The sequence below is a fragment of the Hoplias malabaricus genome, chromosome 1, assembly GCF_029633855.1.
Source record: "Hoplias malabaricus isolate fHopMal1 chromosome 1, fHopMal1.hap1, whole genome shotgun sequence".
In the NCBI taxonomy this organism is placed as follows: Eukaryota; Metazoa; Chordata; class Actinopteri; order Characiformes; family Erythrinidae; genus Hoplias; species Hoplias malabaricus.
The window spans coordinates 60928608-60953635 of record NC_089800.1 but is presented as its reverse complement, the minus strand read 5'-3'; the positions used below and the strand labels follow the sequence as shown (position 1 = coordinate 60953635).

The 25028-nt window shown below is 37.5% G+C and overlaps 3 protein-coding genes across 4 annotated transcripts in view; 2 read left to right on the top strand and 1 right to left on the bottom strand.

Moving 5' to 3' along the window:
• Positions 1-1244: 1244 nt before the first annotated feature.
• Positions 1245-6252, top strand: psmc1a (proteasome 26S subunit, ATPase 1a). The gene is made up of 11 exons (XM_066669636.1): positions 1245-1330; positions 2455-2508; positions 2629-2725; positions 2819-2943; positions 3133-3318; positions 3509-3637; positions 3729-3825; positions 3918-4107; positions 4913-5064; positions 5281-5435; positions 5778-6252. The coding sequence occupies exons 1-11, from the start codon at positions 1328-1330 to the stop codon at positions 5910-5912; spliced, it is 1323 nt and encodes a 440-aa protein (XP_066525733.1). The 5' UTR covers positions 1245-1327; the 3' UTR covers positions 5913-6252.
• Positions 6253-6371: 119 nt separating this feature from the next.
• On the bottom strand, positions 6372-20504 carry zranb1b (zinc finger, RAN-binding domain containing 1b). 2 transcript variants are annotated; one of them, XM_066669625.1, is made up of 10 exons: positions 20372-20504; positions 14636-15591; positions 12419-12501; positions 11636-11789; positions 11450-11521; positions 10425-10623; positions 9809-9929; positions 9401-9530; positions 8061-8290; positions 6372-7718 (listed from the first exon to the last, which is right to left on the bottom strand). In XM_066669625.1, the coding sequence occupies exons 2-10, from the start codon at positions 15498-15500 to the stop codon at positions 7500-7502; spliced, it is 2073 nt and encodes a 690-aa protein (XP_066525722.1). In that variant the 5' UTR covers positions 15501-15591; positions 20372-20504; the 3' UTR covers positions 6372-7499. The 2 variants fall into 2 exon arrangements, with proteins under 2 accessions (XP_066525722.1, XP_066525716.1); XM_066669619.1 differs by having other exon boundaries at positions 6374-7718; positions 12314-12501.
• A 3784-nt stretch (positions 20505-24288) lies between these two features.
• akap6 (A kinase (PRKA) anchor protein 6) overlaps positions 24289-25028 on the top strand; it is a 113119-nt gene continuing 112379 nt past the window's right edge. Inside the window, exon 1 of the mRNA XM_066669601.1 lies at positions 24289-24400. The gene's annotated coding sequence lies outside the window, so the exon portion shown is untranslated. The remainder of the gene's footprint in view (positions 24401-25028) is intronic.

Sequence of the window (25028 nt, the reverse complement as noted above, 5' to 3'; positions counted from 1 at the left end):
GTGTCTGGAGAGGGTGTTCTAAGGATAATATAAGTTTGTGAAACCGCAGTAGAATGGTGACGTTAATGTGATATGTAGCTTTGTTACCTTCCTGTTAGGTATGAAGAAACAAAATATCAATTTATAGTGAATATACCCGATTCTAATATTCTAATAGTTTTGATGCGTTAGAAGAAAAGAATAAAACAAAAGACAAATAAAATCTACATTCTCTGGTTCTGTTGATAACATGCAAAACAGGGAAATGGGTCTTTCTCCATTTTTCTATTGCAGTATTAGAAACGGAAAACCAATTAACGAAAAGTACACGAACCCCCTTTACACTAACAGATATCAAATTACCCACAATCCGCTGTGTTGTTTGGTAATAACCCACATAAGCTAGTGTCAGAAAAAAATCACTACCCTGCTGAATTCTGTTTTCTATAATAGTGCACTTTATAGTGAATAATATAGGGAATAATGAATAGGGAAGGGCAGCACGGCAGCACAATGGCGCAGCAGGTAGTGTCGCAGTCACACAGCTCCAGGGGCCTGGAGGTTGTGGGTTCCAGTCTCGCTCCTGGTGACTGTCTGTGAGGAGTTTGGTGTGTTCTCCACGTGGGTTTACTCCGGGTGTTCCGGTTGCCCTGTGAAGGACTGGCAACCCCTCCAGGGTGTATTCCTCCTTGCACCCAATGATTCCAGGTAAGCTCTGGACCCACCACAACCCTGAACTGGATAAGTGGTTACAGATCTGCCATTATTTTACACAATTACACAGCCTGCTGCAACTCATTGCATTCCAGACAAGGTCATATCTGAACAGAATAAGCCTTAAAAACTAAACTAAGCAATTTCATAAAGTTATATGAGAGTGAAATAAGCCTTTGCAATAAACTATAAGCAACTTAAAACTAAACTGTAAGCAGTTATATTGCGTATTTGAGTTGAATAAGCTCTTAAAAATAAAATATAAGCAGTTATATAGCATATTGGGGGCAGTAGGCCTTTCAAACTAAATTATTGGAAGTTAGATAAAGTAGTATTGGGCGGAACAAGCTTTTAAAACAGCTATAAAGTTAGATAACATAGTATATAGGCGGAATAAGTTATAAGTTAGGTTCATATCGCTAATGTTTATAGGGTCCTAGATTTGCGATCCTAAAATTGCAGTCGGTCCTAAAAATGGTACAGTCGCCTACTGTATCATTAGGGGGCAGTGTCACAAAAACACAGTCTTAAAACCTGAAACTGCTGTGTAAAATGTGTCTCCACTCCAGTGAGGGGCGCTAAAGAACCACAGCTCTGAATAAAGCCGAGTAGAATCAGCAGCAAACAAACGACAATGGTGAGCCAGCACTTTTATGTACTCTAAATTCAGGCTGTTTAGCTTTAATGTGGGAATTTGTTCAAACACAATTTATGCGGTTTGGCTTTATTAAATGAATACTTATTTTAGTAGGATGTCGTTCTGGTGTGTTTTTTCAGTAATAATTTAGACTTGACATTGGTTAGCATTAGCGTGCTGCAGTTTTCTCATAATAACAGGCTTAATTTAATTTTATTTATTTATTTATTTATTTTTAGATTTTTTTTTTCGCAACAGACTGGAACATTTCTAGCCCATTTTCGGTTATAGGAATAACTTAATTCTATCTGAATTGATGTGCTAATTTGTTCTGAGTAAGCTCGGCTTTCAAATTAGTTTCTAACGTTAGCATTACTGACGGTATTTAACGGCGTACTGACAGAGAAGTGCCTCTGTCTCATACAGCTAATGTTTGTCTCCTTACATTTTTATTTGTTATTACTCACATATTTTGGTTTCTCTTGAGTACTGAGTTCTGAAGAACCGCTGAAGCCATTTACTAAGTTGTAAAATAATTTTACACATGTGAATATATGAATCATCCCAATATTACATCCCATGAAATTGATTTAAGGCATTTAAAATATAAAACACAAATGTTTGTTCAAATTAATTTGGTCTGAATGTGCTTAGAGTACTAGAATGGGGCAAATGTGAAACATACAATAACTTTTCCTAAATGACTTTTAAAGTATTTATAGACACTTTACTAATTTATTTATTTTTTAATCCCATTTTTTTTATCATTGGGCCAAAAATACTGAGCTGTGGACTTTGCTACAAAGCAAGACACTTGGGAATTTATGTTCAAAATATTTCAGAAGAGAAACTTTTCACAATCCCAGCCTTATGTTACCCCTTATGTTACTTATGTTAAAAATGCAATTTTAACTACTCCTGAATTTTGTTTAAATCCAGTGCTTTTGCTCAGCTATAATACTATTAGTGCATACCTCACATTTAGTTTAAGGGCTCTAAGTTTCTGTTTAGTGTCTGTATTAAAATAATACCTGTGACCATAATATTATACTACTTTGTTCTTACTCTAAGATGGATAATGTGTTATTAGTAATATCACTAATTAGAACTATTTGTTTGGACAGGGTCAAAATCAGAGTGGAGGACATGGCCCTGGAGGGGGAAAGAAAGATGATAAAGTGAGTGCATGTATTTGTATTTTCTTATACTTGGTGTTTTTAAGTTCAGATATCTACATTATCTTTAGAAAAGCATATTGCTTAGCTGACAAAAGACTTAATAATCCTGGTCTTTAACAGGATAAGAAAAAGAAGTATGAACCTCCAATCCCCACTAGAGTTGGAAAGAAAAAAAGGAAGACGAAGGGGCCGGATGCTGCTAGCAAGCTGCCTTTGGGTATAGTAAACTTCTACTATTCCTCCGAGCTGTATAATTATAAGTCACACTGACAACTAATAAACCATGATATTTTTTTGTTTTTGTTTGTAGTCACGCCACACACACAGTGCCGACTAAAGCTGCTGAAGCAGGAGAGGATCAAGGATTATCTTTTGATGGAAGAGGAGTTCATCAGAAACCAAGAACAGATGAAGCCCCTGGAGGAGAAACAGGAGGTACTGGGCTTTTATGAATATGCTACTCGGTGAAATCACAGTGGAATTCAAATAGATCCCTAGTTTCCTTTCATTGGTTAATTTTAATCTTCCTGCATTTCCTGTTTCTCTTAAGTAAACTTGGGTAAATGGCTGCTGTAGAAGTAAATTATTCCTTCTCATTTCCGACCAATATTTTGTGTTCTAAAGGAAGAGAGGTCCAAAGTTGATGACCTGAGAGGGACACCCATGTCAGTAGGAACCCTTGAAGAAATCATTGACGACAACCATGCAATAGTCTCTACATCAGTTGGCTCAGAGCACTATGTTAGCATCTTGTCCTTTGTGGATAAAGACCTTCTGGAACCAGGCTGTTCTGTTTTATTAAACCACAAGGTACCAGAATTTTCCTAGATATTTTACAAGGTTTCTGCCTTCATAATGTAAGCTCGTTTTGGTTCATCAGTTGATAGTAGTTGATGTGCTAAGTCTTTACAAGTAAATTAAGTTTTGTGCTAAATCTACAGGTAAACAGTTCACAGTAGATTAATTGTTGTAGAGATAATTGAATACTGATTCTGCGCAGGTACATGCAGTTATTGGTGTGCTGATGGATGATACAGATCCTCTGGTGACTGTAATGAAAGTGGAAAAAGCCCCTCAGGAGACATATGCTGATATTGGAGGCCTGGACAACCAGATTCAAGAGATCAAGGTAGTAGAAATGTTTATTGCCTGTGTTATTTAGATTTTCTTTTTGTGTCTTAAATATCATAATAGTATTATTTATTAATTTGTTTTAATAGGAGTCTGTTGAACTGCCTTTAACACATCCAGAGTATTATGAGGAGATGGGAATAAAACCTCCTAAGGGAGTCATTCTATATGGCCCACCAGGAACAGGTCAGTTATAATGCTTTGTGAAGAAAAACATTAAAAATCAACTTGTGCATAACTATGTGTTGGGTGTTATTTTTGGGTATTTTTCTGTACAGGAAAGACCTTGCTGGCTAAGGCTGTGGCCAATCAGACGTCTGCCACATTCCTGAGGGTGGTGGGATCTGAGCTGATACAGAAATACTTGGGTGATGGCCCCAAACTGGTCAGAGAGCTCTTTAGGGTAGCAGAGGAACACGCTCCTTCCATAGTCTTCATTGATGAGATTGATGCTATAGGAACAAAGAGGTAAAGTTGAAGTAAGAGTTTTCTTGTCATATAGGTGTTTTATTCTCCAGTTTCAGAATAGAAATTAATATATTCATAAATTAACACTTTACATAATTTTCTGTAATTGATTTAATTCTGCCTGTTAGATATAAGCTCACCTAGAACTTAAAACATTTTTAAATCTTGAACTATTCAAATTTGTGTTTCATTAATATAGTGCATATTGGTTGTTTCTTGTAAACACCATCCCTTTTCTGTTATGGCTTTTAAAAAAAATGCTAGTGAGCACACAAAGGCACTTGCATCTGGCTTTATGTTTCCTTGACAAGAATTTGTAACCGCAATAGGCTGTGACTCACAAAAATGACACCATGGCAGTTAGTGGTATGGCCAAGCAACGTGACTGAGTGTTGGATGCTGTTAATAGAAAGCCCAAAGTAATTAATTTCTTTGTTTCTTCTTTTACTGATATTTTTCTTTTTACAAACATGACTCAGAGTAAAGCATTTTAAGTTGATGTGTAGAAATATTTAATTAATCAAGTATAAATACAAGTTTTTCAGTGTATTTAATGTATTTCCTGATATGCATCTTTAGTTCAAGATTGTCAGGTCTTAAATGGAAATTGTTCTGCAGTTATGATCAACTATTCAGATATAACTACATCAGCTAGCAATCTGACTGAATCAATATGATTCAGATGGTTTGGTAATTTTATGGAGAAGGTATTTGAGATTTCAAATTAATCCTATTTTTTATTATTTTAATTTTGCCAGTCATGCAAATCTGATTATATAGGTATTTTCTTGTGTTCCCTTTATAGGTATGACTCAAACTCTGGTGGAGAGAGAGAGATCCAGAGGACAATGCTGGAACTCTTGAACCAGCTGGATGGATTTGATTCCCGTGGTGACGTTAAGGTCATTATGGCTACAAACAGGATAGAGACCCTCGACCCTGCCCTCATTCGCCCAGGTAACATTACTGAGCTAAATCTGCTACTTGGTATCCATTGCATTCCGTTGGTTATTGCCCTCACCGCGACCCTGAAATGGAAAAGCTTAAAAGATGTATGTATGTATGTATGTATGGTTATTGTCCTGGATTAGCTAAATTAGCTCGGTTCTATAAGCATTCAGAGAAGAAAAATGATGTGTGATGCTTTACTAAGATTAAAGGTTGTTTCTTCAGGGAGAATTGATCGCAAAATAGAGTTCCCACTGCCAGATGAAAAGACCAAGCGCAGGATTTTCCAGATCCACACCAGCAGAATGACTTTAGCAGATGATGTAACTCTGGATGATCTCATACTGGCTAAAGATGACCTTTCGGGCGCTGACATAAAGGTGAATTTCTGATGTCATATATAACCTCGAAAATAGACCTTAAAATCGAAGCTGTAGAATTTCTGCCTAAGAAACCTTTCCTAAGAGAACTGTTTCAGAGCTGCAAATTTGTTCAGGTGTAACATGCTAAAAACCTGTAAATGCAAACTGCTCTACAGCCTTAGGACCATTACTGCCACCATGTGTCATGCCTAAAGAACTACAGATTGTTATTATGATGGATTTTTTTGTGACTAACATATAAACAGGCAAGGATGTTGATCAGAAAACAGTGTGAAGTCTCTAACATGTGAACAGAGAGTAATATATATATATATATATATATTTTTCCCCCCCCCACAGGCTATTTGTACAGAGGCAGGGCTCATGGCCCTTAGAGAACGGAGGATGAAAGTGACGAATGAGGACTTCAAAAAGTCTAAAGAAAACGTGCTGTACAAGAAACAGGAAGGGACCCCGGAAGGCCTGTACCTTTAACTATGGAGGTCAAGCTTAAGCGCTTCCATTTTGAACATTTTTTTTTATATATATATTTACTTCTGCTTAAGCCAGCTTTTTTCCTCCCTCAGAGAAATAAAAATATTGCTTTTCAGTAGTGTGTTTATAAGTTGTAGGAGTTAATGAGTTTGCTGCTGAAAAATCAAATGCCAAACCTGATTATTTTCTAAAGTGGTTGTGATGTCACAACAAATGAGTTTGATTACCTCTGTTTGGTCTTATTGAACTACTGGCTGTTCGCAAATGTGATGTATATAGAAATGATTGAGCTTTCAGCACTAACTGAACGTGTTAATGTGCAAGAATGTCTAAGTTAATGTATTATTGTTCAAAAGCCTTTTTTACATTTCCATATGCTCAAATATACATGAGGGTCATGTCTTTTAACCTTTTTCAGATTCTTTATAAAAGGTTTATTCCTGTTGCAGGGACCTTCAACACAAGTGCGCATGCGCACACACTCAAACACAACCTTGACACTGAATAGGTATATGTGATAAGAATTCACATACAATGCTTTTAAAAACAAAGTTTTAAAGAAGCTTCACTGTAGAACATTCAAACCAAGCCTTGGTCTCCACCTCCTCAAACTTGAGACATACAGTATTTCTGAAATGCCAAAAATTTGACACCAGTATCATTGCATGGCAGATAGTAAGTTAATTATAAAAACAAGAACACAAGGGTATGTTTAATTTGATAACGGACTAGAGACAGCCACGAGGGGAAGAAGACGAGTGCAATGGAACAAAAACCCAATCAAGTCATATCACTGCAAGCCCACAGATGCATCGCTCACTTTGGTTTCAATCAAGTCAATTAAATGTAATAACAATGCACATCCAGACGACGTTAGCAAAAAAAAAAAAAAAAAAAAAAGAACGGAATATGACTGTGGCCAAACACCCAAGTGTTGAACAGTGTGTAGAAACATTGACTTAGTATACATGTAGTGTAACTGCTCACATTTACTTTAGGTAAATGTTCCCTCTGGAACAGCTCTTCTGGCTGAATTAGTGTTTGCAGTGGAATTCCTCATTCACATGATAGGATAAAACATCACACAGTGGTAAGTATTTTCATTTCTATAGTTCACCATGAATCAAACAAGTAAATAAATATTTCTTAGTTAATGGTTACAGACAAATGACTGCTCTCAGTGTAGACTGGTAAGAAAGGAACTGCCAAGAAGTTTAAAATATATTTTTTTTGGGAAAAAAAAGTGTGCTTAAGTGCCCTTAATATATCTTCTTAAATATTTTGTTTTCAATTTAGCTTGAAATTCCTATGGGGTTTCCTCTGGATTATAACTAGAAAATATAGAATTCATAATTGGAATAAAATGGGACATATTCTGTAAGGCAGTACCATTCTTAATCTAAATTCTTTTATTTCACACTGCCCCAAATCTGCAGCAATGAGAACAGTCTAGTGGTTTGTTGAGAGACTGGTATGGTATTACATGGTGGGGTAAATAAGTGTACGTGAGTGCTCTTCAAGAGGAAAGTTCAAGGTGCACCAAGTCTTTATCCATAGGGAACTTGACTCCCCACTATCCTCTCCACCTCACTCATCTTCATCTTCCTCTTCTTCCTCTCCATCTGAGAGGGCAGGGCAGGTGCCCAGCTGGCGGTAGCCGTCCAGCCACTTCTCCACCATTTGCGTGACCAGAGAGTGGTTGCGTCTCCTGGAGCTCTTTTGAAGCGCCACCAAGATGCCACCCTCCGTTACACAACAGTCCAACCACTGCCTCAGCAAACGCTCCTGCTGCTCCTCAGTACCCATCTGACACACACATAAAATAACCACATTACACTGAAATTATATTTCTTTGTATTCAGTTTTATTTATGAAGATTTTTTTACAACGGGTTTCACAAAGCGGCAAAATTTAATTACCCAATTATACCAAAAGTTATCAGCAATATGTAAATCAATAACCATCCTAAATATAGAAGAAAATTACACACTTATTCTTCTATTCTGTATAATTAGTAATGCGTACATCTCTTAAAATCTCTGCTGACGCCATTTACTCTGCATGACTTGAATATATGATAATACATGAAATTATGTGTAAATGCTATGTATAACAGCACCTTTGCAGTGATTAATTGCCTGCACTCACCTCTTGGGCAGAGAGAAAATGGATGTGTAACAGCTTCCTCTCACTGTCCACCAAGGGCAGGAATGTGACTGTGACGTCATCGTCTGTGTTCAGGTTAGCACCAGCACCTCGGTTATCGTAACCATCGTTCTCCATGGCAACCAGGGCTGAGAAGTGTCCGCGTGTGTAACCCAGAGCGATGGGACTCTTCCAGCAAAAACTTTGTTCCCACAGCAGGGGGAGATACACACCTGAAGAGGGAGAGGGATAAAAGAGCTTTAGCCTGCAGTGTGCCAGCGCAGAGTCCAAGCATTCTGCCAGTATATATTTTACTGTACAAGAGGCATGCCAAATATCTTGTATTTGCAATTATATGAATTCAATTTTTTCAAGCATTGTTCAATGAAAGATCATGTGCACACACACATCTGCCTTTATCCTCAAATACAGTCTACAGGCCTAAAATAACACGCCACAAACAGCAAGTAGTTCAAAAGTCTCAAACCTTCTTACTTATATGTTTCTGGATATATATGCTGTTACATATTATAATAATAGCTACAGTACCGTACAAGTCAGATATTCATTCATTCATTCATTCATTCATTATCTGTAACCGCTTATCCAATTCAGGGTTGCGGTGGGTCCAGAGCCTACCTGGAATCATTGGGCGCAAGGCAGGAATACACCCTGGAGGGGGCGCCAGTCCTTCACAGGGCAACACAGACACACACACACACACACTCACACCTACGGACACTTTTGAGTCGCCACCAATACACCTACCAACGTGTGTTTTTGGACTGTGGGAGGAAACCGGAGCACTCGGATGAAACCCACGCGGACACGGGGAGAACACACAAGTCAGATATCTCCCTTTTAATTATACGTTTTCCAGTCAAAACAGCCATTAATTAATAGGGTCTCCATCAATTTCTATCGTTCAGGTTCAATTATTTTTAATAAAAAATACAAGGGGAAAAAAATCTGTATTTGTCTTTTTTTTTTTTTCAACTTTACATTGCAAAGATAGGTGTCAGTATTTTTCTTGACATCTCAAATGTCTAATTTGAGGGTCCTTTTATTGTACAATTTGTTTCCTTAGTAATTGTATACAGTTTGACATTATATACTTGGATACAACCTGGGGCAAGAAGGTGATCATTAAGGGCTACATTAACATCTTAGCACCAGAACAAACCTCATACATCAAACATTTCTGAGTGATAGGCTAAACTTGGGGATATAAGTTTTGTATTTATTTTATTTTTTTGTCAAACTATTTCCTAAAGTTATTTAATCACTTCCATGCAATGCACATACTCAGCAACTGTGACTCAAATCTCATTTCTTCAGCTCACCCTGAAAACGTGTGTATCCCAGCGTTTCCCCTCTGAAGCTCTTGTAATATTTCACGCCATACACAATGATGGGCCGGCGAAGGATGTGGGCCAGAACAAATACGTGTGTCTGCTCTAAACTTGCCCCCGGCTGCCAGGAAAGGAGGGACAGCAGGTGCAGAAAGAGGGAAATAGGACAAAAACAAAGACAAAATATTAACTCCAGAATAAATGCCACTTTACTGATATTTAAACACTTTAAATGGCCAGGACCACAGTGGGTTAAAGCTTTTATTTCACATTCCTACAACTCAGAAAATTCAATTTAGTTATTGAATAAAAAGCCCCAACATGCTTTGCCTGGCAACTGTATGAGGAGAGTATGAAGAATCTTTAAAACAACTTTAATACAGCAGTATGTGCCTGCACCTGACTAGCCAGTGACAAAATGAATGCCCAATCCTCTTGCCACTGCTCCTCCCTCAGAGAAAAATGAAGGCCAAAACTCTGAGAATACCATGATTCCCACTCCTTCCAGCGGCTGTAGAACCTGTAACACATACAGTTCCAAATGTTCAGATGCAGACACCAGGATTTTTATAAACCAACAAAATCAAGTTCATATTTAACTAGAAATAAGATTTTAATTATTCCATCTGGTTACACATGACTACACAGGAATATTGAGTTCATATAATAAACAGAAATGGCCTGTCATATCCATTATGCTCATTGCAAATTGTTACAAAGACAAGCCTACTTTTGAAAAAGTCAGCACAAATAAAGGGAGATAGAGGAAAAACATCAGATCACAGACAAATGTTCCTGCATCCCACTATAAGGTAGCTTTTCAAAATGAATACAATTTGCTTTTGCACTTCAAACATTTTTACTCCAAGTTGTCAAATATAACATGAAATTACTGTCAGTAAATTCACCAAATACTAATGTTTAATCGTGAAATCCACTGAAACCCAGCTCCAGAACTTTTCTATGACTTTAGAACTCTCTCTCTGTGTGTGTGTGTGTGTGTGTGTGTTCTCACCAGTGTGAACAGTCATGTAGGCTATCGTGGAGACTCTTCCTCAGTACAGAGTCTTTGTCATAAATTCCCCATGTGGCCTGAAGCACTGAATCCAGAAGGCAGTCTCCTGCCGTACGGTTCCACAGAGCATACAGTCGACTGTCCAGCCGTGTGCCCAGCTCAATTGACCAGTTTATAATAGGAGATTCTTCTTCCAACTCTACAACAAACAACAGAGTTTAGTTTAGGGAGGAATCAGTTTCTATTAAGGCCAGAGGACACAAACCAGACAAATAGTAACAAATATTTGGTTGGCGTGTCATAACTGTGTTATATCGTTTGATTTATTGAAAATCTAATTATTTTCTCTTAATTAATGAGAAACAATTGAGGGTAACTGCATTTCTCTCTGGTGTGTTTACGTACAGAAGCCCCAAGTCTTTTAAGACTTGTTTGTACATGGCTGAAGTTTAACTGTTGAACTCACTGAATTACCACAGAAAATCATTAGTAACCCTAGTTGTTTAGTTTTGTAGTCTGTTTACTTTCATGCAGTTATCCTCCCAAATGTGGAGATGTTGCCATGTAGGCGATCCAAAACTGCAAAAATAATTCAATATTAGCCACCTATGGAGCAGTTGTCTACAAAACTCCAGATGTCCTTTTCACTGCTGTAAGCGCAGAGAGAGAAAGCCCAGCATACTGGACAGAGACCTTTTCTTTTTTTGTCATTTACTGACAACAGTGCTTTGACTATGCAAAGAGACCTGAGCGCTAGGGATCGGATTGGATTACAGTCATGATCATCACCTTTTTGATCTTGTCTTGATATAGACATATTTTAAGAGTTGAGCCATTCCATTTTTAGGTTTTGCAATCAACGCCAATCAATCATTTCTCTTTGTGTTTGATTGATAAGTGTGCTCTGGCCTATAGGGAAGAATTTAAACCATCAATTTCTTGACGAGGGATAATTTAAAATTTTTTTTTTTTAAAAAAGGAGCACTTCGGTGGTCCCTTGTAGTTGCATTTAGTTAAAATGTTACCTTTCTGTACATCTCTATCCAACAACTCATCGAACAGCTTCTCTTGGACATTAGGGGGGAGATCTTCAATATCTATGTTAGAAAACATATGAGCATTAGCCTAACATCTAGGAAAAAAAAAATAAAAAATTAAATAAATAAATAAATCACAGTAGCTGCACAGATTCATTTCAGTGAGCAACTCGCCTCCTGGAAGGGTGAATGTAGTAATATCAGTGAGGAAGTAGCATGGGAATTCTCCTTTGCGTCTATGCAATGCGGCGGCAATCTCCCGACGTATCTGTTCAGTTAACTCAGGACACACCATAGCTGGAATACATTTAGCTGCCTGTTGGGACACCTGAAGGAAGACGTATATATGCACATGAACCCACACCCACACAGCACAAACACACAGTTGTGAGCAGATCAAATCTTTTAGAGAGTTACTAATCTAAAAGTGTGCATACAATGGCTATGAGAGAGGACATTCAATGCTACAAGATGGTAGCATTGAAAGTGTAAATATGAGTGAATTTAAGAGTGTGCCCTGTGATGTACAGGTGCACCATTAAAAGTGTGTTTCTGTCTCGTGTACAGTGTACAGAATTCTCTCACTAAATTATGCATAAATTGTAGATTATTTTTCTATTTTTGCTTTATACTAACAATATAGCATTGATGTCATGTCATGGTAAATGCTATGCTCTATTTTCATGATGGAAATTTGGTTTTAAGTGGATTGCATGCAAGTTTATGATGTTTTGGATTGGAAGACATATTGACCTGAAATTATTAAAGCAACCTGGCAACTGTGTGTCAATATCAGGAATTTACAGGGGTTTAGATGCACAGAGCATGAACAGGCATTGCCTGCAGACTGACCTCTGTGAGCAGCACGGAGAGCATATCCTGGCGCTGGAAGCGGATTGCGAGGTGCACTAGAGTGAAGCCAGCATTAAATGCAGATGGACGATTTAGCAGCCGTACCTCATCTGAGTTCAACTGACGTGCAATGTCACCACCCGATGACTTGTATGCTTCAACCGCTGCCAGATCCCCCTCCACCACACCTACAGATAGAAGAAGTAGATGTGATAGTTTTGTGCAAGTGCTATCATCTTCATATTTCTCAGAGGTATGCTTATTAAACAAAAAAGATACCAAAACATAAGTGCTGAAACTGGAAATAGGAGATTTTAAGACACTAAGGGCTTGTTAGATATTAAAGAAAAAACCCACCAAAATCAGTTAAATAGCACTATACAGATTTAATTTTTTTAGCATCAAAAAAACACTGACTCCAAATTCATTAATGCATTTTCAAGCCTGTTGCATTGCATTTATTCTAATCAACTATATATCAAAATGTTATTTGTTAATCTATCAGATTCTGACTAGACAATTTTTGGTCATCTCTAACTTGCTCTCTTCCTATGTGGTTGGTCTTATGCAAAAAAGAGCTGAAATGATTACATATCAGATAATCTGAAGAAATATGCATTCTTCACAGGACATCTGGGATCCTACACAGTTGAATTCAAATGCTTTCTAATATGTATGTAAATTTCATGTTGCATTTTGTTGCTGTTCAATCAAAAACCTGCATCTCCAAATTGCCAACATTTAGGAGAAGGGGAAGGAGAAAAAAAAAAACATTCTTGAAATTCAATGGCAGTTAATGGAAAAAGATATTATTCCTAGTAGCATTTCTATTGGTTCATTCATCACAAGATTTTCACACGATGTCAAGGACAGCCGCTGTGTTTAAACGCTGTAGTAAACTAAATTTTGACAAAAATCAAGATACATATTTATTTATTGGACTGCGACAAATACTATTACACTATCACTTCAAGGTGAATGGAAATATTCCTACTTGGAGTCATGATCCATGTGTTCATTTAAATAAATGAAATAAATATTATCCCACTGTTAAATGCAGTTAGCTCCAAGGCTTGCACCTAGACTTCTAGAATGCTGTTTGAGGCAACCTCTATTGCTTGATTGAATACAATGGAAATCTTTCAGGTTGTTAAGTATTTTGTTCTGTCAAACACACAGGCCAACTTGTGTTCAGAGGTGGGACTGAATGTGCAATAATTTCATGAATGCATCTCAGATTACAGATTTCAGCAAAATACAAAACATAACTCCTCTCAAAGTACTGACATCCTTCAACTATTCAGCTTTTCTTAAAAAAAGCATAATAGATCTGTAAATAGCTGAAATATTTTATTAGTGTTATCCTTCAAAACACAAAGACAACACCCGTTTCATGTACATTTGTAATAATGGTTAAATAATCACTTTAGTGCAGATTACCTCTGGACACTAATGTGTCGATCATTACAAAATTAATGTTTTAATTTTAAAAAGATACTTAACTGAAAATATCTTAATAAAACAGTGTTTCTTATGATGTACCATATTAATTACACTTATGCTCATTGGCATACACAACTGAAAATACAGTCTTATTGAGCTTCTTGTTAACAAAGGTTACTGATTCACATGAAACTATTATGATCTAATACAACATCAAGCCAAAATTTCAAACGTCTATGTCGGTCTATCAGCTCACTAGTGTAAATCTCTGATTCCATTGAATTAGTGGAATTACCAAATAATCCTACCTCGATTCAATTATTGTTAGGGATGCACAATGTAAATAATCCAAAAATATAATGTGATTTTGACTGGGCACTGGTGCAATTCTATAGTGTAAATATGTGAGCAGGTAAGTGAATTGCGCTATAGTTGACTTACTACCACAATGCTGTGGTGTATATATATATATATATATGTATATATATATATATATATATATATATATATATATATATATATATATATATATTAATTAAATGTACTAATAGCATTAGCATTAGCAAGAATAGCATTAGTCAGAAATATTTTTTTAAAAATCCACAATGAATTAGAAGGGGGGGGGGGGGGTTATGTACACAGCAGTGAAATATAGACAGTAACAGATTTGCTTTAAGAAAAAAATAATAATAAATAAGAATACAGATGAAAATTTTGAAATGAGAATTTTATATTAGCCAAAAATTGATTGCATAAATTAAAAATAAAAATCGAGCATTGTAAAATTAACCCAGTTTGAGGACTGCTATAGAATGATGCATCATAAAATGAAAGGGGCATGGGAATTTAATCTGGAGAGAACATGCAAGTCTCTCTCACCTGCACATGCATTGAGGAAGAGCCAGTCTGTCCTCCTCATCCTGTTCCTTATCTGCTTGAGCTTTTTAAAGTCCATCTCTTGTGTGTCTTCAGTGCCTACTGCTCCAGATGCCAGCTCAATCTGCACCTCTGCTTGCCCTGTAGAGACCGTGGGTGATGATCTTCTCTGGTTGGCCTTACATACCACACTAACCCCCCCTACCCCTGCTGTCCTCTCTTGCTCATTTAGTATGGACAAGGACATGGTGCTCTCAGCCTCTGACTCCTGCTGGACAGCCTCAGGCAAAGCACTGGGTTTGGGATGATCACAGACCACACACTTCAGGCTTTTTGGCCAGTTCTCATATGTGCAGGCGGAACATGCCCATTGCTGTATGTGTGTATTCAACCGATTACGATCATTGTATTCCTCGCAGGTATCTAAGGTCATCGTATTCCTTACAGGTGTCTGGGATGGCTGGGGCGGATTTCTCGCAGGTGTCTGTGAGGACTGTGGGGTCTCTGAGGGCCTCAAAGGGCCCTGGTGGTGACCCTGCTGCCTCTGACTCAGGCACTGTGTGCAGCGGATGGCGCGTGGCCAGTTCAGATAGGTGCACATATGGCATGACCATTTGCTGGTTGTCTCTGGTGCCTCATCTGAGATCTTTACCCGTGGCCTTGCGCTCGAGTCTGGGCAGATGAGAACACTGGAACCCTCTTGACTGGGGTAGAGGTGGGAGTGTAGACTCGTGCTGCTCTTAAAGGGCTCCTCAGTGATAATGGGGGCAGTGGGTCTTTGAGCGCGACACATGGTGCACTTTATGGCTGATGGCCAATTCTCATACGTGCAATATTCACAGCTCCACTTTGGCTGGAAATCAGTCATCCTCACTTGAACAGCGCTCCCAATGTCCCCTTCCCTCCCTCCCTCCACCTGATTACTCCTGACCCAGGACCGCTCAGCCTGCCAGGGTGCTCTGAGGAAAAAACATAAAAACAAACAGATCAATGAAATACAAATCTCCCAAAACATAAGACGATAAGATTAAAACAGACATTCAAATATTAGTTGACAGTTTCCAACATTTCTAAAAGAATAACACATTAAGTATCATAAGAATTAGATCCACAGTTAGGAAGAGAAAAATGAGACCACATACTCCTAGATTAGAGTTTACCAACGGTGAGCACATCTCATAAAGCTGCAGCTGAAAATGTTCTGTTCCAATCAAAAGTCCTGCCAAAGGTAATTTCTTAAAGGGGCTTGAATAAAAGATCATGGTATCATTGGATGACAGAGAAGGAGAGCACACATATAAGGTTCAATACAGGCACATCCCCTCACATTCAATATTTTACATGTCATGAAGCTGTGCTTCTCAGCCACAGGATGAAGCAACAATGAAGCTTAGTTCAGTATTTGCATTCACAATACAGGAACTCCCTTTATTCACCCTTCCATGTAAAAACAGCAATCAAATGAAAAACAGGGCACTGGTTCTAAAGAGATCTGTTCCACTGGAAACTCTGTCACAGCTCTGGAGGATTCGTGTGTTCAGTCCAACAGAGGTGAACAAAAACAAAACAGACTAGTCTAGCTCACTCTATAGAATAAATAAACAAACAAAAAACATCAGCTCAATGTGGTACCGAACTTAAATCAAAGGCTCACTAAAGAATTCCTGAAGTCAATAGTACAGCTAAAAACACACAAAACCCATTTCCAAAAAACACTGGAATTGAAATAAATCAGAAGGCAATGTGCAAATCATTTGAACACACCATGAAAAACAATACAAATATGATATTTAAGTTAGAACTTTGAGCTTATGCTGTCGTTTTTTTTTAAATAGAAATAAATTAAATAACGAAAAATAATTTGGGTGGTGTAACAAAAAATGGCAAAGTTTTGTAACGCTGCACAAAAAATAATTTAGGTTAATTGGCAACAGGTCAGTGACATGACTGGGTTTATTACAGCACCTCAGGGTGTAAAGATGAGAAGGAGTTCAACATTCTGTGAAAAACTGTGCAGGCAAATAGTGAAACAACAATAATGTTTCTCAATTTAAAATAGTGAAGAACCTGGGGATTTCAACATCTACAGTACATAAAATCACTAAAAGTTTCAGAGAATCCTGAGGCATCTCCATATGCAAGGGAGGCCCAAAACCAGCACGGGATGGCTGTGGTCTTTGGGCCCTCCGTCATAAGTCAGTACCAATTCCACTAAGATTCCAAGATTCTTGATACCATGAAAAAAAATGCATGTCGACATAAATGATTGGCTATAGAGTGAGGCCACACTCTTTTTTTTTTTTTTTTAAATAAATGGTCTCAGTGGGAGAAAGGCAGCTAGTGAAAGACATCAAAGCTTTGAAAACTTATTTATTGTCTTGATTATTGTTTGTTGAGCTTGTGGTTGCTAAATATAACCGTTTGAGTCATCTCTCGCTCTGCGTGGGTCTGTTAGGCGCTGAAACCGAATGCGCTCTGAAGTATGGGTCTGTGTTTGTCCCTCCTCCTTGGTTGCGCATCACCATAACTTAGCCCCTGATTGGTCTACAGACTTGAATGACATGTCATTGAAAAGCCGAGAGCCTAAGCTACACATGGATCATCTTTTACGTGTTTTTATTATTGTTTTTTTTTTTATTTTACTTTTTGTAAACCTTTTGCCAGTACTCATTACATAAACATGAGGATTACTAACGAAGGTTTGATGGAAAGACTCAAATTTGGTCTTGTTTTGACTGAGACAGCCTAAGGTATGCATTGGTATGACATAGCAGGTTTGTTTGGTCACCCAACTCAAATGATAAATATTTCCATACGTAACTATATATATTTCTAACAGACCTGTTGCTTCTCCTGTCAACACCATTCCTTATGTTGGCGTTGCTGTTTTAGCTTTCTCAGCTTATCAGTCTGTAGACTTATGGTGACTTTGTGTGGCCTGGGAGATGTGTGAAGCCTTCGGTACCTCCGGTACCACAAGAAACAGGGACTGTATAGCTTTCAGAATTTTGGTATCAACGTATCGAAGTATCAGTCCTTGTGACATCTCTAGCATGGACTACAAAAACAAGGCTACTTAGTAAAAGAGTCTGGGTGGTAAACTAGTCCAGATCTATCACCCACTGTAAACAATTGGTGCATTATGAAATAAATAAACACTATAATGGAGGCCCTGGGCTGTTAATCAGCTGAAATCCTCTACTGTCAGAAAAACTGTCACCGTGGTGGTACTATCAAGGGTACATATCCTGTACCTTTAATTGTGGAACATAATTGTACCTTATTCTATTATAATTGAATATTGTAAAATTGTGTTAATTTTGTACAACCCATTTCATCTGCATGACTTATATTATGCTCTATTATTCTACACAGATCTATCCTCACCTTTCATTCTGGGGAAGAGAATGTAATGCATCTTTAGGAAACACAATTGGACTTTAAAACCACTGTTGTACCATTAAAAGGTACATTTACACTGCGACCAATAATGTCTCTCTGCCGTACCTTTTTCTGAGAGTATATAACAAAACAAAACAAAACGTTTCACTTTCAAAACTACTGCTAGTCTCCTCAGTTCCCAAACCTTCACAGTGTGTTGCTAAAAAAAGAAGTGGTGATGCAACAAAATAACAGTGATGCACCTGACATTTTTTGGAATGTATTAGCATCAAATTCAAAAAACACAAAGCCCAAAAAAAAAAGATAATCTCTAAAATGTTTCCTTTGTACCATTTTCAATTTTATATAGGGTTTAAATGTTTTACTCATCATTACATTTAGATTTTGCGGTGTCCGAATTTTCAAGTTACAATATTGTACAAATTCATTTCTAATGATTACATTTATTGGAAGTAGGTTAGTAGTTCACAGCATCAGTGGAAACACAGAATACATAATAAAAAAATTACATAGAAGCCCCCAAAATTACACAGATCAGGCAATATTTTAAAATGACGATGTTTCTGTATTCGTTGTCAATTTTATAGGCTTAAATTACAATTGAAGTGCACTTTGTAGTTCCAATTACAGACTATAGTCCTGCTGTTTCTCTGTATTGTTTGTTAGCAGAGGATGCATTGTTTGGGTTTTCGATCATTGTCAGTGCTGCAAAGACACTGATGTGGTGATAAAATGCCAGTTTGTGTTGCACTAATCCTGTGTATCAAACACAAAGTGCTGTGGATCAAACAAGTTTTTAAACACAGTGCCTACACTGGCCACTCTGTTGAGTACATCTACCTTGTTATTAGATCCTACCTTGTAGATGTAAAAACAAAGTGAGTAGCTCAGGTTGTTTTAGTCAAGCACAAGTCATCATTGGTAACACGATGCTGCCCACATGAGACTGCTGGTTGAATATTTTGATCCACTCTTACCAGCACAACACAGATTAACACATCACCACCACCACCACCACCACCCAAATAAAACCTGCTCTGTGGCTGGTTTGGTGAGGATCATGATCATTTCAAAATGGTTTTCAAAAAACAACAAAAAGATATATAGAGCAACAGACGGAAAATAAACTATAGGCCTAATTATAGAACTATAAAGTGAATCTTTACGGCAGTCTTTACATTTAATCCTTGCACTCTGTAGTTCAAAGGTATTTTTCACATCACTAAAGTTCAGCCTTAGAAGCTGGTTGTACTTTCTGCATTTCATGAACAACATCCAGTAATGTTCAGGTTTGGGTTCTGGCAGAGGCAGTCCATTATTCTGAAATCACAAATAGATTCTTCCACATTTGTTTATTTATTCATTCCTCTAACGCAGAGTTATCTTTTCATGGCAAAGAGATTGACAGAAACAGCCGTAGATTTTTAAAATGAAGGTTGATTTTTTTGTTGTCTCCCAAAGATGAGAGAATACGTAAGGATTCTCTGCAAGTATTCTTGTATTTTATGCATTCTAGTTGTGAAAACTGTTTTTCAGATCTGATCCCGTTTCGCATCACCTTTACTACAGAGGGTTAATTTTTGCTCTCATCCAAACACCATCTGTAGTAGAAATCAGTAACTGCCTTATGCGACCACTGTACCTCGAAATTCAACACCAAGGGGTGAAGTAGACCGAGCACAGACAGAAATCTACAGGCAGCAATTACTATAAATGAGATCCAGAAACTGACCTAACTGCCCATTACCAACACCTAAACTAAATGGCAGTTCATGTTTTCTGTATTATATAGTGAAAGTGGAATAAACATGTTGATACTCCAAGCTGTTACTACTACTCCCTGTAAACCGTAAGCCTCTCTGTATTTGGGGCATAAGGTGAGGTACGAGCCGGTGTACGCTACACTGAATTTAGAATGAGGGAAATAAACGGACAGGCAGAGCCAGGGTCCACGGGCCCTCAGACGGGGTTTCTCCTCGGTTCCTATTCGCGTTTCCACCCAGTACGGGCTCACTTATAAGTCACTCTTATATGAAGCTTATACTTACTTTCCGTTCCACCTTAAATGGTGCAGCAGTTCACTCTGCGGTTCTGAAGTTATGATCCAATTCATCCTATTCTCGGCTTCTGACATTATGAAGTTGGCTTCTTATTCAGATATTATTTCCCACATTTCATAATGCAGCCGTTACATTTAAGTGACTGAGGCACCAGGCTATAATTGCTGCACTATTTAAGGTGGAACAACAAATTCGAAAAAGAAGCCAAGTTGAGCCTGATAAACCCCTAGTTGGCAGAGCCGCAGCTAGGTAGCTCGTTTTGTCCCTCGACACTTACCTGAACTGCAACAGCAACAGCCCTGAAATCCGCGGATCCTGGTGTTCAGTGAGTAATCCGGCGTTAAAAAATCCCTATTCCCATTTCCAGCGCCGATATATCTACCTCTTAATGGCGGAGCTTTGGGGAAACCAAAATAAACCTACAGGGAGGAGGGGCGGCACCTGGACCGGCGCTAACACCTGATTGGTGCCTTCTTCATGTGCCTCTCCTGAGCCAATCAGAGGCCGTGCTTTACACTGACGATGATTAAAGGTCTTCTCCCGCTTCCCTTGGCAACCAGAAAACTGCGACTGTTCGCTGCCATCTTGGCTCTTCCAATATATGTTGAACCCCGACATAAGCACTCGTTCTTGAACCACAATGGCGTCGTTTTCATATGTTTGGTTCCACAGTGGCTGGAGAAAAGAGATGATGTAATGGGTTGAGAAAAGATCTACCGCAGCATTATGCAGCACGGGTTTTCTAAACGTAACAGAACAGCACATTACACATAAACACTTCCACCACTAGTTTAAAACTTTCATAGATTTATTCCTAATGATTAAAATGAATAAAGCTGAAGAATGTATATGTTTGCATAATTAATATATACATAATTTCCTATTTAAATCTAAATTTATATTTGTTTACATTTATTTCCATTGCTGTCAGTTCTGTTTTATGGAAAATATTGTTTTCCTCCAAAGGAACATAATGGAATGGAATCGAATAGAAAAGAATAGAAAATATTGCATACAGTCTTCATGTGGAAACTAGGCATTAAAAAACAGCCGTACTGAATTTTAGTTTTGGTCATGTTACAGAAACCCAAATATATACACATTTCAGTCTACTCAGCCTATAGCAGTTCAGCTCTGCCATAAACAGACGTTGTAAGAAATGATTTAGCGTACATTTTATACTGAATAAATAGCAGCAAATTCGAACAGAAATCATACACACAAACATACATACATTCTTCCTAAAGGCACTATTAAAGGAGGCTAGAAAGTCATTGTATTAAAATAATTATGAGGGAAGACATAAACCTACAAAAAGTTAGAACAGTCCTCATGAAAATAGTGCAAAAATATATGAAACACCACTTTACTTTGTGCATTCACATCATCTCTAATTAATTTTGGATTTACAAGGATCCACTTTACTTATCGATAACACCAAAAATACATAACTCCCATTCTTAGAGATTTTTAAAAATCAAACTTTATATGAGTAGTAGTATAATCATCTACATCAACATTGCTTGACATGGACATTGTTTATTGTTGCTGAAATATGAGAAAGACTTTTTGGGCCTGTGCCTTCTAAGTTACAGGCTTCAGACTGTACAAGAAATACATATAAGTTCACAAGCTTCACAGGGATTGCAAGCTTTGGAATAATATGTTTCCTTCCATCATAGCGTTTTGTATTCCATGCAGTGCTTTTAGGCCAAAAAAATAAATTGAACAGGTTTATCTGAGACTATAAATGTCATACTCTCAGATTTCAGATTTCAGAAAATAACAGCTGAGATTCGAATCTGTTGCACCTAATGGTGAAATGACGATTGTCAAACACTTCATAAAAGCACATTTTTTAATGTTTGAATTTTGTCATGAATGTTCCGAATTGAGGCAGCATGGTGGCGCAGCAGGATCTTGGAAGCTGTGTGTTCGAGTCCCTCTCTGGGTGACAGTCTGTGAAGAGTGTGTTCTCCCTGTGTCCGAGTGGGTTTCCTCAGGGTACTTCGGTTGCCTCCCATGGTCCAGAAACATGTTGGTAGGTGGACTGGTGACTCAAAAAGTGTCCATAGTTTTTAGTGTGTGAGTGAATGTGTGTGTGTGTTGCCCTGTGAAGGACTAGCACCACCTCCAGGGTGTGTTCCTGCATTGCGCCCAATGATTCTGGGTAGGCTCTGGACCCACTGCAACACTGAAATGGATAAGGGGTTACAGACAATGAATGAAAGAATGAATGAATTAATTAATTAACGTTCCAAATTACTAAATGTAATTACGTCTGTGGGTAGGCTTTTCTCATTTTAAATGACAGTTTTATTCTTTCTAGTGGCTTTTTGTAAGCTCATTTAAAGTTTTTTTGTTTGTTAGTGTTATAGCCAGAATTTATCAACTAGAACAGTGTAGCTGAATTAAATATAAACTGATATGATGCATATTTATCAGTGTATTATTTCATCTGTATTTATTTCTGTACACTGCATATATAATAATATTATTACTCCCAAAATATGGAATTTAATCTGTTAATAATCTAACATTACATTTTACAGATGATTATTACTTTGCAAAATTTAGTAAATTGTTCTGCATTTAACCGCGACCCTGAATTGGATAAGCGGTTACAGATAATGAATGAATGAATGAATGTTCTGCATTTAATTTTGATTCATTTTATTACAAATATTTTTGAACAAAGAAAAATCAGTCGTCATTTTTTGTATGATTAGGGTTTGAATTAGATTTCTACAAATACTGCTGCTTGTAATTTGGACAGCTTAATTTATTGTGTGTCTTTGGACTGATCTAAAATTTCAACATCACAAATCTATGCTAAAACGTCTTCACGTAAACATATAACACTGTTGCCCCCTCGTGTAAGTATTTGGGAAATGCAACAACAAAGAGAACTGTAGCAATGCATTTTAACCAGGAGAAAATCCAAAAGATGACATTTATAAGGGTGTTGATGTATGTTTTTATATTTATTTGTTTGCAGTAATAAAATAATAGCTGATTCAGCCAAATCAGTTTTCACTCAAAGTTTAATTACACTCATGTTATTTAATTGATGTTACCGAAATATTTTGAAACAATTACAGACCAGTTTTTAATATATAAATATGCAAATTAAATTATTAGGTTTTAGTAGCTCTCTGGTGCTAGTTTGGATAGTGTGCAATTAAATTAAAATCTTAATTTTATATACATGTCTTAAAATTACATCATATATTTTATATAAATGTATTAAAATTACATACATGTATTCTTCATGTCTATAATACAAACAGCCGTCAGAATGTATCTGCTGCACCATAAGGTGGAAAAGAATAAAAAACTTGACCGTGTTACAGGTGAAACAGGCCTGTTGCCTAAAGGCTAATATTACGTTGCAAACAGATACATGATTGGGGTTGAATTCTTTACAGGTTTCGTTCCACCTTAAATGCTAGGGTTAGGAGTTTACACTCAACAGTAGGTGTTCGTTGCAATACAGTGCAATGCAGTGCAGCTAATGCAAAGCCATTGCAGGCTTTTTTTTTAATCAATGTAAATGCTAAAAAAATTCCCTATGTGGTAAAAAAAATAAAAAATAAAAAAAATACATTAAACGTCATGTAAAGTTTACGTTTAAGATAAAGCAAGATTTGAATAAGAAAGTAAGATTTGTAATTTGTCATTTGTTTTATTATATCATGTTACTAGGCTTCATCTATTATTTGTTATCTGTTTGCACACAAGACAGGAAAACATGGAGACTAAAAAAAAAAGCATAATCATGCAATTTCATAAATCTTAGAATTCTAGTATATGATTTGGTTTAAGGACGTTCAGGCGCCATTTAGTTTTGTGTTATTTAGACATGAAATAATTTACAATTTTATCATAATCAGTCTTTACATTGTAACATATTGTTTATAATAACATTATTATACAATATTATTTTTGTATTATTATGTAAATAATAACTGATTTAATGATAATATATATATATATATATATGATGTTTGTGCGTGCGTGTGTGTTCTGTTACCACAGCTCTGACTCTGCTTACTTCTTTTCTCTAACTCCTCCCACCTGGACCACCACACATCTGAGGCCAATCAAAATGCAGCATGACCTATCCATCACTCCTTAGTTTCCAAGGCAACAGGGCTGCTCTCCTGAAAGGCGCTGCATCATCAGCATCCACCAGGCCATTGCTGCTAGAGGCAGGCAGCCCCGCAGTGGCTCAGAGCAGGCACCTCCCCCACATTGCATCCTTTACTGACGCCCTGCACACAAGATGGAGTAGAGGAGGGACAGGGTGAGTGCCATGCCTCTCTCTTGTTTTCTTTGCTTAGGCTCTGTGCTGTTTTTGGTGTATGTTTTAGTAGCCAGAGTAGGAGGCAAGGCTTGATAGGTGTATAATCCTTCACCAGTGAACTGTTATATCTTCTGGATGATAACAGCATTCATGATGACTGGCAAGGCGGCTGCTCCACTGCTTTTGTTAAAGGGGCCTGCAGAGACAGAGGCTGCCGCATACACAAATGTCATTCACAAGAGAACTGATGAGGACTGCTAATGTCAGGATGATATTTGTATTTATGTGTGTTAGTGGAGGCTGTTTTTTATGTTGCTTTTGTTCTTGAAAGAGAGGATGCCAGAAAGAAAGACAGCGAAATATGAACATGTGCTGTTCCCTCACCCACCTTCACTGAGCACCAGTGTATTCCTGTTTCACTGTGTTTATGTTTTTGTGTGTGCACTTATGTTTGTTATATTTGTGGTTGAAAAGCCTCTTCTGATGTGTATAAGTACCAGCGTTTTACTTGTTCTGTTCACCTGCTTGATGAGTAAGAGGGTTATATGGGACTTGAGACAGAAGAGTTAATACTGACTGTGATTATACGGGTCTTGGAGTAAGTCTGCCTGTATTTAATACTCTAATG

Coding starts and splice junctions, on each gene's coding strand:
- psmc1a (XM_066669636.1), top strand. Junction 2,509..2,628: donor GGGGAAAGAAAGATGATAAA/GTGAGTGCATGT, acceptor GGTCTTTAACAG/GATAAGAAAAAGAAGTATGA. Junction 2,944..3,132: donor CCCTGGAGGAGAAACAGGAG/GTACTGGGCTTT, acceptor TGTGTTCTAAAG/GAAGAGAGGTCCAAAGTTGA.
- zranb1b (XM_066669619.1), bottom strand. CDS start 15,500: ATGACTGATTTCCAGCCAAAGTGGAGCTGTGAATATTGCACGTATGAG. Junction 11,522..11,635: donor TACATTCACCCTTCCAGGAG/GCGAGTTGCTCA, acceptor TTTCTAACATAG/ATATTGAAGATCTCCCCCCT. Junction 9,531..9,808: donor TTTTGTCACTGGCTAGTCAG/GTGCAGGCACAT, acceptor CTTTCCTGGCAG/CCGGGGGCAAGTTTAGAGCA.